A 12,887-nucleotide genomic window follows, 5' to 3' on the forward strand; every position below is an offset into this window, starting at 1 on the left:
AACATTTATCATAATCAGTGTATGTTGTCAAGTTTTAGGTACGATATCTAGGTGAAAATTTGTATGAATTTCTTTTTTTTCTTCTTTTTTTTTATTAAATTTGTACAGATCAAATGTGCTTTTTTTTATTAAATTTGTACAGATCAAATGTGCTTTTTTTTTTTTTAAATTGCTCTTTTTTTTCTAGAATTGGCCATGATGATGCAGGAGGGGGTGCACCCTGGTTCCTAGATGAGGTGGTAATAGACAGCCCATCGTTAGGTAAATGTTGGGTGTTCCCCTGTTATAAGTGGCTCAGCTCTAAGGATGGGGACTGTCAGCTGGAGAGGGAACTCTGGCCACAGGAGCTCAACACACAGGAATACACACCATGTACGTATACACTGTTTATGTCAGCAGGATAAAATCGGTAAAAAAATCCATTGAAAATGTCAACATTTTAGTACGATATACCTGTAACTGCTATAGCAAAAATAGCACAATGATATCATATGATTTTGGTTGCTGAGTTGTGGATTTCATCATTGTACAGGTATTCCGTACGAGATTAAAGTATTCACATCAGACAAGTCGGGGGCGGGCACAAGTGCTGATGTCTACATCCAGCTGTACGGCAAGGAGCTGTGTTCCTCTCAAAAGCAAATGTGTCCCACAAAACGAGAACGAAGCGACAAATTCAAGCGTGGTGCTTCAGATTTATTCCTGCTAGAGGTAGGCTTAGACATTGCAGCATATTTCAGATATGGATACATGTAAATTCATTCTGAAATTTATCTGACTCTTTAGAAGATGTAAACTAGATCAAACATCAGAAGTATGAGTTAATGATACTGAGGTATTGTTAGAAATCAAATAAAATAGGTTCGTATGCGGGAGCAGTCACGATACTGTAAATGTACTCAGTTTAGAACCATCAACCTTTAGGGCATTGTCACTTTTTGTCAAATTAGCACCATGATGAATTTGCACACCAGTATAATAACATATTTTAGTGTAATACTTTAAGAGCAATAAACCCTACAATAACACTATCTCTGAAATACTGTATATATGTTCACAGTATCCTTATCAGAATCTGACAGAGATAAAACACAAAAAACAAATTTTTAAATATACATATATGAAGTGTTATAATTGGGTTTCATTATAGAAACTTACAATAACACCACGAAAATAAACATATGTATTGTTTGTATAATCTGTGCATTTTCAGTGCAAAATATTTATAACTGTGTATTAATTATTTTCCGGTGATACAAAATCCATTCCTCTTGCTAATAAATACTTATTTTTACCTCGGGCTTTCCTACAGATTATTCTACTGTTTGTGGTAGGCTGGTGGTCAGTATATATACATATGTATACTTTGTACTTGTTTGCCCTCATTGTGGAGAAAGAAACAAGCTAACCTGTTGTGATAAAAGTCGTAATTAGCATATATCTTAAGTTGATGTCCACTTATTGATCAATATCATCTGATTTGTGGCAATAGATGGAGGATGTTGGCGAAACGATAGAAAAGATCAGAATCGGCCACAATAACTCTGGTTTGACGGCTGGCTGGCATCTCAGTCGTGTTGAGATTCGTAAACTCCACGACACTGGACGGGTAAGTCTTTTAATTAACACCCCTCTGACCTGGGATCCTTGCTGCCTTACTTGGTTTAGAAAAAATTACTTTTTTAATAAACACTTCTGTTCCTTATATTGAAAATTAAACCTGCTATGTTACATAGGATAAAATTTCACATGAAGTGTAAAATAATTGGGACTATGCTAGAAAGTTAACTTTAAAAAAAAGCTAAATTTATTTTGCAGAAAAAATTTCTTCTAAATCTGAAAATATTTTGAAACTTTCATTTTTGATACCATGCAACAAGAAAACAGAAAAAGTTTTTTTTTTTTTTTTTTTTTAACAAATTAACAAAGTTTTGCAAATATTTCACAGAATGCCACAACAAACATAAGTTTTAATATAACTGACAGATATCTGGAATGTAATGAGATTGTTGGAGTATTGCACTGAAGATATGTTGATCAGCAAATGATATTGACACATAACATGGTTTTTGTTTTTATAAAGAACGAGAGATGATTAAAAAAGATTTCTGTTATATGAGTTTGATTTAAAAAAAATATTGTTATATGGAGTTGTAAAGGTCAAGATAACATTGATTAAACCTGTCTGTTCTATATTTACTTCAACAGGGATCACAGGTATGTTATTTGTTGCCATGGTAACCAGGTGTTTGCTAGTTTGTGTTGAGTAGAAACCCTGCATGTGTTATCCTGTTTATTGTTCTGATCTTTGATAACCTGAAGTTGAATTTGTCTCCAAACATCCCTAAGTCAGGAATTCCTACTGTTGTATTTTACCAAAGATGTCAAGTTTTCTTTCATTTATAGGGGCATAGGATTCACAGTAATACCTTGATATATTTTCTTCAGTGCTCATAAAGAGCTTCTACTGTGACTATAAATAACAAAAAAAAAATCATTCAATGGCTGGTTTATAATAAGTGACAAAAAATAAAGCAACAAAACATTTTATTTGATCTGCACTTTTTAAAAGTTACCTTAAAATTTGATCATTAAAGAATAAGGATTTTTGCATTTTTAAAACATTAATTCTATTTTCAAATTACCTCCCTTTGCTGGATGTTTAAAAACAGTTTGCAGCACTTTTGTCAGAAAGAACTTTTAAAAAATGATTTTAGATGATTCTTTTTTTTTGAAGCTTTGTGTCCTAGTGTATTCACAGTTAATGTTTAGGATACTTACAAAGAGCTTGATTTGAGTTTAAGCTTAAGGAATAAGCACAACTTTGGACATAGTTAATTTAACATGTACATTATACATAATATCACTGTATTTCTGAGAGTGATATTGATTTAGACCTAAAGTAATGGTTTCATTTACAACAATAACGCTTAATTTGCAGTGCAGATTTTTACCTGAAGTGTAAAATACGTTCTTGCTACAGAATATGTGTGTAATTGTTGACTGTCAAAAGTAGATTTTACAATTTTATCATTAACTGCTCGATAACAGATTTACAATCATTGTCCTGGCAGTGGTTCATTTTAGGGCCACTTATAAAGAGTTAAAGAAAAATATTTCTGAATTAGAATTGATGATTGTGAATGAGGGTACATATTTTTTTTTCTATTTTTTTCCCATTTTATCAAAAACATTATGTTATGCCTGCATGAGCATGCTAGAAATAGAAAGGAGATGAGAATGACTTGGTGATATGATAATACCAGGAACTAATCTGTTACAGACATATACTACCAGTACAGAATACAAATCATTTGCATGCTGATAGTATTCTTATTTGTAATTAATGAAAGTACTTTGTCTGCAGTGATTCACTTGAAGGGAATTACTTAATTGTTTTATATTCTGTTTTAATTGATCTATAAAATCAAAACCAAACAAATATCAGCATGAAGGTACAGACAAAAAAGGAATTGGTCACTGTTGTAACAGCAAACTTTGTCATTAGAAATTTGGCTAAAAGCAGGAAAGCAGTCCCCGAGTGTAACATTATTTATAATTCAATGGTTAACTTATGGAGATCTCTTTTAACATTTGATGTCTGAGTGACGATATTAAACAGTTCATTATCTTGGTTTCGAAGTACTATATAGTAATGAACAGTGATTAAGTGTGTGAAGAGTGAATATCCACCTTCCTTTCAGCCCTAGTGATGGCATCGGCATTTCAACTACTGATTATCTATTTTTTGACCTTGACCTTTTGTAGGGGTCTATCACATATGTGTTTCCATGTGATCGATGGTTGGCGCGAGACGAGGATGATACAGCGATAGAACGAGAACTGATTGCAGGGAAAGTCCATCAAGAACTCATAGGGCGAGATGGACAGGTCAAGAAAAAGGACATTAAACTCCGTGATCAACTTCAAAGTAGGTTATGAAACTAGGTCAAAGTCTGAATTTTAAACATTTTTTTCAATTCAGAAATATTTTTGATTTTATAACCCTAGTAAACATTTTTGATCCATTATTACATTTTTGTAAATGAGATATTTCAATCAGACAACGTTTGATAAAAAATTGAGAAAAAACAATGATTATATCTCACTCCAAAAATCCATGGACTACAGACTTGTTTATCAGAATTTCCTAGGTTTATGTTTATGTAAGGAACCCAAAACATGATAAATTGTAAATTTATTGAGGTGACTTATGAACACATCATCAGATATGACACTAATAAATTTGTTTGTGTTTTCAGACAAGCAGTATGTGGTAAACGTCCACACAGGAGATGTGAGCGGGGCAGGCACAGACGCCAACGTGTTCCTCACTATCTGGGGTGACCGAGGCGACAGTGGGGAAAGGAAACTACACAAGTCTGAGACATACAGTGACAAATTTGAACGCAATCATGTGAGTGAACAATGTGACATTACCAACTAAACAGAAACTTGTAATATCATTATCCAATGTTTGCTTCCACTGTAGTACCTATTTCCAGCAAATGTGTCTTGAGAGACCATCCACCATCGATCCTTACCAATGTAATAAGGTTTGTGTGGAGTAACAACTCCTGTTACAGTAGATTTTAACTATACTTGATAACAAGTTGTCAACTCTGTTCTAAATTTTTTTTTTGACAGATTGATGTCTTCAAGATGGATATCGTTGATTTAGGAAACATCTACAAAATCAAGATACGACATGACAATTCCATGTTTAACCCCGCCTGGTACCTTGATTATGTGGAAGTAATTGACCAATCACAAAACAATCAGAAGTTCATGTTCCACTGCGAGAGGTGGCTTGCCAAAAACAAAGACGATAAAAAAATACAAAGAACTTTCTATGTCAAGGTAGGTAACTCTCCTCCATCTAGAGATTTTAACATCAACGAAACATACTTAAAAAATACAAAAAATGAAGCAAAATATTTTTGATATTTTATGCCTAGAATAAACTCATAGCATCTAGGTATATATTATAGTTTATTGATCTGTGAGTCTTGTGTCCAGTTTTAAGTCTCCGCCATTTTGGTAAAAGGCATAATCTATTCTATAATATTGAAATAGGGTTTGATAATGGTATATATGTTTGGTGTTATTAGGGTTATGATGGTGATATGGAGTCCAGTACTGGGACATTGGGTACAATGAAGTCTACACGCTATGGTTCTGTCGCCAGTCTGGATTCTCTCAAGAGTATGGACCCATTTTCCAAGTCTCCACGTCTCTCACGTAAACAACAACTGGCACAGGAGGAAATGCCTGACGGTGATAGTAAGTTCAGGCAAAAGGTTTAGCCAGGAAAGATATTTGGGGTGAATTGTTTTTGCATCTGAAAATTTTCATACAGGGAGTGTTTTTCCGAAATGATAGTCATATATATTTGTATCACTTATAAGGTTTGTTAATGAATGGTTTAGCTTTCACAGAATTTGGGGACCACCTACACACACAAATACCACCTCTCTCTCTCTCTCACACACACGCACGCATGCACGCACGCACGCACACACACGCACACACACAAACACACACATCAATACAAATCTGAAAAGGTGAAACATGAGTTCAAGAAAATGGTTGCTTTTATCTTTAAATATTTATATTTGTAATTCCACACACAATTTTCTAACACATTTATCCTACATTTAAATATATTTATACGAAAAAGAATGTATTTTTCTCACTTGCAGGATTTAAATATAGAAAAAATAATTGCAAACAAGTTAAGCAAAATGTACATTACCTATGATGTCAACATTATCTTTATTGTTGTTAAGCATCTGAAGATTTAGAAATGAAAGTGCTTATCCTTAACTCTTGTATTTACAATCAGTTGTTTAAGATGATCACTTGTGACCCATCAACAGTAGAAAAGATTGTTGTACTTTGATTTGTTATTATATGTTTGTGTAGAGGAATTCATCACATATGATAATTATTCACTAGATCTCTGTAATGTGACATTGATATTCGTATTGTGGTTATGTATTAGAATAAATGAGATTTTTTTTATTGTTACAGCAATTCCCTACACAATCAAGGTATCGACTGGAAAGGGGAAGGATGACGGGACGAGCAGCAATGTGTGGGTGAGAGTTATTGGTCCGCGGGGGAAGGACACTGGACGACTCTTCCTAGAACTCGCTCAGAAGGATAAGTTTATGCCTGGCTCTGTAGAAACCTTCTCGTTAGAGGCGATAGACGTGGGGGACGTCAAGAAACTTGAGGTAAGGAACTTATTTACCACATAAATAAATATCTCTGATATTTTGTAAAATCATATGTTTTTGTGGTGCTCATTTTTAATGGTTTTTTAAAAAATTAAAATGAAATTTAAATTTGTGGATCAACATAATACAATAAATGTACTTAAACCTATCTTAACAGTTGATGAACATATGATGTCATGGTTTAAGTGTACCAACAAAATCAATAAGAATGAAAATTGAATCAATTTAAAACGGTGATGAATTGACAGGTTGGCCATGACGGGGAAGCTCCAGGGACGGGCTGGTTTGTACGTGAGGTCAGCGTTGATGTACCAACAAAGGGGAGGCACTATCTGTTCCAGTGTAAACAGTGGCTTGCTCGTGACAAGTTTGATGGAAAGACCATCAGGATCTTTAGTCTCGACGATGGTGTTAGTACTGTCACATCATACAGACCAAGTAAGTGTGTTACACTGTACAATATTAGCTTTTCACTACACTGATAACTCCATTCAATTTGGTTGTTGTCTACCCTTTTTTTTATTATTCTGACCTCTGACCTTTTGCTTCATTTTGACCTCTAACCTGACCTTAGTGTGATTCGGACCTCTGCTCTTGTGTTTTAGTGGTACAATATGAGTGTGAGGTAACAACAGGTGACATCACAGAGGCCGGTACAGATACCCAGATCACACTTACAGTGTTTGGTGCCAAGGGCACAACAGCACCCATCATCCTTGAGAAGATTGGAGACAGATTTGAACGAGGTCACAGTGACCTCATTAAGGTAATTTACTGGAATCACATTTATTCACAATTCATTGCAACAACTTACTTTAAGAACTGTCAAAACTATTAGAATTTGCTGTCTAAAGAATGGCTCAGGTAGTAGCTATATGTAAAATTATGTTGATTGAACTTAAAAATTTATAGAAAACTAATCATTTTGTGTTAATCATTCACAGGTGGAGATGGAAGATGTCGCCCCTATAAAGAAAATCAGAATACAGACCACCGGCAAAGGCAGCAGACCAGATTGGTACCTCGAGAAGGTGAGAGGTCGTCAAGGTCAAATTGATAACGTCAACATTGTCTGATGTCTCTGAAAATAGAGATGTTATCATGTGTGGTACAAATATTCAGAACTCACTGAAAACTAATTCTTTACAATGCTGTTGCTGCCATTTTAAATTTATACCATCATAAGGTCAGACTCATAGTTAATATTTTCAGACGAAGAGGACAACTTATCGCAGTGAAGAGATGTACAGACTATTAAATAATTACATGGATATCTATGTCTCTATGCTTAACAATAAATGACAAAATTCTCTCAAAATTGAATTACTTGGTTAAGAATTGGCATACTCAAAATATACAGCCAAAAATCTACGTGGGAGAAGTTTGATGTATGATATGATGGAGTCGAATTCATTTTTTACCCTAATATATTCTTGTGTCTCTTACATTGTATGTTAATTTTGTTTTGGATTTTAGCTGACCCTTCGCAGTTACGAGACTGATGCCCTGTCCGTGTTTGAAGTCAATGATTGGTTTGGGAAGAAGAAGGGCGTACTTATGCGTGACATTGCTGCGAAGGAGAGGGGCAAATTTGTCATCAAAGGTTAGTCATGCATCACTAGAAGTTTTGAGTGTGTTGATGCGACTCCAGTCAAGCCTGACAGGTTCTCAGCAAGAGTATTTAAAAACAGCCTTATATATACATGTGGTCTTTATAGACAGGTGGTCTTATAGTCAGGTGGTCTTTACAGACAGGTGGTCTTATAGACAGGTGGTCTTTATAGAAAGGTGGTCTCATTGACAGATGGTCTTTATAGACAGGTGGTCTTATTGACAGATGGTCTTATAAACAGATGGTCTATATAGACAGGTGGTCTTATAGACAGGTGGTCTTTATAGAAAGGTGGTTTTAGAGACAGGTTGTTGTAATACATGATAATATGTATTGTATAATAGACAAATTATCTGTATCTTATTTTTTTTTCTTTTAATGAAAGTTCTGGTTTTACATTAATAAATTGTCTCAATGGCCTCAATATCCTTATGTCACGCATTGGTTATGGAGAAATAAGTTACCTGGGGTATCTTTAAGAGTATGGTAAGGTGATATCAAAAGTGGTCTTTGTAGAGAGGTAGACTTTATATAGAGGCTGTCACTGTAAAGAGGTGGTGTATATAGGCAGGAAATTATGAACAGTTTTTTTTTTGACAGGTTACAACATATCATGATTGTGTTGACATTTACCTGTTTTTCATGTCCTCATTACAGAGACCTCCTACAAGATATCCGTGAAGACGTCCGATGTTAGTGGTGCCGGAACAGATGCCAAGGTGTTTGTAACTTTGTTTGGAGCCAATGGTGATACCGGTGAAATCCACCTAGCTAAATCAGAAACATACAAAGATCCGTTTGAGAATAACCAGATTGATGTGTTTACTATACAGAAGATTCTCAGTGTTGGGGAACTGTCTAAGTGTCGTGTCTGGCACGATAATTCAGGTAACGCCTACTTCCTAATTAACATGTAATGTGGTAATCTCAAATTTTTCTAAGGTTGTGTTAAAAATTCAAGAAAATGGATTGATAATTTTTTTTCCAGGAAGATTTTTAAAAGAAGTTATCATGTAAAAAGGTTACAAAATCTATTCCTATGAAAATGAATTATGATTTACATGAGTTTTGAATTGAATTACGCACACTATAGACAAATAGAGGTTTAAGCTGATACCAATACTTCAAATTTTGGCTTGGAAAATATATGTAGTAGCTAGTAGTCTATCAAGCTGTTTAGATATCAACTATAGAAAAAGTTCTCAGAAAAGTTACGTTTCTTTTTTAATGGTGCAAATTTTTCTTGTTTTCACAGCTTCAAAAACATTTCTCATAGAAGTAATAGTGCTCTGTTTTTCTGTATATCATTCATGGTTCAACATTTACTCCTTACACTGTCAGTCAGTACTTTGATATTTGTACTGTTGGTATTCAGGGTTTGGTGCAGCTTGGCATCTGTCCTACATTGAGGTGGAAGACCTTAGCAATAAGAAGGTGTATACATTTCACTGTGACAACTGGCTTTCCAAAAAGGACGGCGACAAACAGATATTACGGGAGCTGACGTGTGGAACTATTGCCAAACCTTCAACTGGCGACAAGGAATCCGCCAGTACGTTGACTCTGTTGCACATTAAACTTCAAAATTACACCATGGCCTGATATGTTATATTTGAAAACTCGCCTCGGAGCATTATAAGCTACATATTCTGAGTGAACTCTGACAGCAAAGTCTCGAGGCGATCCAAATGCGTTCACCTTTTGTCCTGCATTGTGCATCTGTAAACTTTTTCGCATTTTCAACTTTCTCACTGATGGAATCAAAAGCTCTTCATGGATTGAAGGGTGTTTAGGTGTTTTACCACAGTTGTGAATTTTATGAACCCACAGTTTCACATTTCCCCCTGAATTTGATAGTAGGCATACATTGACCCTGGCTTACCCCCAATGACTTAAAATACATCACTTATATCTTTTTCTTCAATGTCACAATTTCTCTTTGTGTCACTTGAAAGCTACTTATCCTATAATCTTTATATACATTCATTGTTACTTCAGGTGACAATCAAGGCCATGATGCCTCTTGTTTCTCAAAAACAATTGTGATATTTGCAAAAAAAAAACAATACATTTATACGTTTGTGTGATATCTTTCTCAATTTGTAATCGTTTAAATATATCTCATTCCACCTGATGTTACAGCTTATGAACTTGAGGTGAAAACATCTGATAAAAAAGAGGCAGGAACCATTCACCATGGCTGGGTCATACTCGAAGGCAGCAAAGAAAGTGTCAGATATAAACTTGAAAACAGCGCTCGCAACAAAATACTCCGCAGGTATAATCTAAAGCTAAATTGAAAGAAAAATGGTCTGAGTTTAAAACACGCTTGACATCAAAATATTTCAGAAGATAGAAAAAAAAAATAAAAGATCTTTTTCATTTTTTTTCAGGGGTAACACCGACTATTTCCAAGTTCCGTCCCGACCACTTGGCAAACTAAAACGTGTGATTGTAGGAGCAACGGAGCGTGAAGACCACCCGCTACAGGACATGGAAGGTCATGAAGCCATGTGGTTTTGTTACGAAATTAACGTCACAGACACCACGACTGGTAACAAGTAAGTTTACAAGTAAACGGAGGCTGTCATTATATAGGGTTTGTCTACATCTGTCTGTAACATGGTCGCAGAAATCTGTCCTATTGAGAGCAATAAAAGACTTACAGCTTTAAGGATCAAGATAGATAGGTCTCCTGGATTATCTGGAAAAACAGACATTCCAATGTGGGAAAGTTGCCCTGATTTTCAGAGCTTCCTCTGTGAAAAATCATCTCAGTTGACCAGGAAATTTAATACAGTCAAACTTAGTTATTGAAGTATCGACAAAATATTAAAGATTTTTTATACTTAATCCAGTGTTAGAGTAAATCGCAATCATTAGAGAAAAGAGAGAATTGGTTTTGATCAGAGAAACAGGGTCTTCAATGTATCAGAGTTCCAGATAACAAAAGGCTGACTCAACATTGGTGTTCTGTCAGAAATATCCTGAACGATTAAAACCAACTATCAGAGTTCTAGATAAGAAAGATTATACATAGTTGTTCCGTTGTGGAACACTGCTATTGTAAACTGAAAATAGAGATTTATGGATGCCACTATTAAAAATCTATCTTCTTTTTCCATAGATACCTGTTTCCCTGCAAGAAATGGATCCAGATTTCTGACCGCCTTTACTCCAAGAAATACAGAGAAGTTTTGGAGGCTAAATCTGTGGAACAATCGCAGGTTTCTGTTGTAAGAAGTAAGCATGACAGAGAGGATAGAAAGAGCCCTTGTATCAGTCTGCATCCATCTGTTCTAAAGTTGAAAGATTTGAAATAGTTATATATCTGACAAAGTAACTTTAAAGTTGTCATTGTGCCATATCTAGCTAAGTAACTTAACACGCAACAGGCTGATACAGGCCCCATGTGCCCTTGTTCAGTATCATTTGTAGGATTTTATCAGTAAGACTGTTACATGACAATTGTGCCTTTTTTAACTTCATGAACAAGATATTTATCAGATAATCTTCAGGAATATGGTTGCCTCATTTGACTTCATATCTTTTCCATTTTAATTGGAACTTATTTAGACTTATTAAAAGTGATGGTAAACATCAGTTTACATTCCATACAGATCAATTTTACAAACTACGCTATACATTTCTAACTTGTAATTACTTACCAGCTCTCCCCTACAACATTCAAAACATGCTTATATGGTCACTTTGTCAAAAAGTCAGTACCTGTACGATATCATTGGTTGTCAATTTCCATTTTGGATAGACACTGCATAAAAATGATCAATTTCATTTCAGATTTGGCCCCGATCAAGTATGAGATTGTCGTGTTCACCGGAGATGTTTTCGGAGCTGGAACCAACGCCAATGTCTCTATCACCATATTTGGCTCAAATGGTGACAGTGGTAAACGTGCACTTCAGCAGAGTTTCCGGGATCTATTTGAACGTAACCAAGTTGACAAATTCCAGATGGAAATACTAGATTTAGGTAAAGTATTACAGTACAGTAGCTTTGTTGATTTCCTGAAAAAGTGTATTGTCCAGGCTCCTATGCTAATGGTTGAAAATATTACCCACTTCTTAAAATATATATTCATGAAATTTGTAACGGATCTTCATTGATATGTTAAACATTTTGTTTTTTCAGGGGAGTTACATAAAGTGAGAATTGAACATGACAACAGTGGTTTCCGTCCTGCATGGTTCCTTGATAGAATTGAGATCACCAACTTGGCAACCAACAACACTAGTGTTTTCCCATGTAGTAACTGGCTGGACAAAAACAAGGGAGATAAGTTGACCTGTCGCGATCTCCTGGCCCGGGAATAAGACTGATGACACCATTTCACTAGGATTTTAAAATTTGAATTAAAGGACTTTTTTAAACATGATTTAGTGCTAATATTTAAAATATCTTATGTCTATATTATTGTGTCCAAGCTCGGTAAAGCAAACACCAAAGACGTTTTCACCTTGCAGGAAATCAATTTGTTTTATCAAAAAACTTTTTGACACGATCTAGGTAATTTTAATTTAGTTATTATACCATGAATACATGTATTGATGAATATTTATAAATTTTGTATTTATTAAGCATTGTGATAGGTTGATTATTCAACACAAACATTCCTGTAAGCTAATCAAAATGATACTTGAAAGGCCTTGGTTGTTCAAAGCATGTTAAGCTGAAAGCATTGTCAACTTAATGAATCAGATTGTCATATTTTCAAATCAATATCAATGATTTTCTTAAAAAATATACATATATCATGTTTTATGCGTTCAGTTATGAGGATAAATATTCAAATATATTTGAATTATTGATGAATTTCAATATATATGTGAATATTAATTTAACAATAATTTTTTGTTCTAATCTATCAACTTTTGGTTTGAACAACTTGGCTATGGAGGGTCAGGAATCTTAGTGGTTTGTAAACCTAAATAGATGGAATATATATTAAGTAGTGATGTATTTTTATATAACTGACTTTATATATGTGCTAACAATCTTACCTCATATTACAA

At 34.6% G+C, this 12,887-nt stretch overlaps 1 protein-coding gene across 1 annotated transcript in view; it reads left to right on the forward strand.

The window, feature by feature from the left end:
• Positions 1–12,188, forward strand: part of LOC132544864 (lipoxygenase homology domain-containing protein 1-like) — a 54,861-nt gene extending 42,673 nt beyond the window's left edge. Inside the window, exons 28-47 of the mRNA XM_060208516.1 lie at positions 188–372; positions 533–711; positions 1,493–1,609; positions 2,209–2,217; positions 3,769–3,931; positions 4,263–4,417; positions 4,648–4,860; positions 5,112–5,283; positions 6,034–6,239; positions 6,491–6,680; positions 6,848–7,008; positions 7,187–7,273; positions 7,719–7,845; positions 8,512–8,742; positions 9,230–9,406; positions 9,997–10,132; positions 10,248–10,415; positions 10,982–11,097; positions 11,656–11,847; positions 12,007–12,188. Coding sequence (XP_060064499.1) covers positions 188–372; positions 533–711; positions 1,493–1,609; positions 2,209–2,217; positions 3,769–3,931; positions 4,263–4,417; positions 4,648–4,860; positions 5,112–5,283; positions 6,034–6,239; positions 6,491–6,680; positions 6,848–7,008; positions 7,187–7,273; positions 7,719–7,845; positions 8,512–8,742; positions 9,230–9,406; positions 9,997–10,132; positions 10,248–10,415; positions 10,982–11,097; positions 11,656–11,847; positions 12,007–12,188 — 3,166 coding nt within the window. The remainder of the gene's footprint in view (positions 1–187; positions 373–532; positions 712–1,492; positions 1,610–2,208; positions 2,218–3,768; positions 3,932–4,262; positions 4,418–4,647; positions 4,861–5,111; positions 5,284–6,033; positions 6,240–6,490; positions 6,681–6,847; positions 7,009–7,186; positions 7,274–7,718; positions 7,846–8,511; positions 8,743–9,229; positions 9,407–9,996; positions 10,133–10,247; positions 10,416–10,981; positions 11,098–11,655; positions 11,848–12,006) is intronic.
• Positions 12,189–12,887: the final 699 nt, after the last annotated feature.

Source organism: Ylistrum balloti, unplaced genomic scaffold (genome assembly GCF_031769215.1).
Source record: "Ylistrum balloti isolate Yb309-2 unplaced genomic scaffold, AGI_CSIRO_Ybal_v1 Utg369812, whole genome shotgun sequence".
Lineage (NCBI taxonomy): Eukaryota > Metazoa > Mollusca > Bivalvia > Pectinida > Pectinidae > Ylistrum > Ylistrum balloti.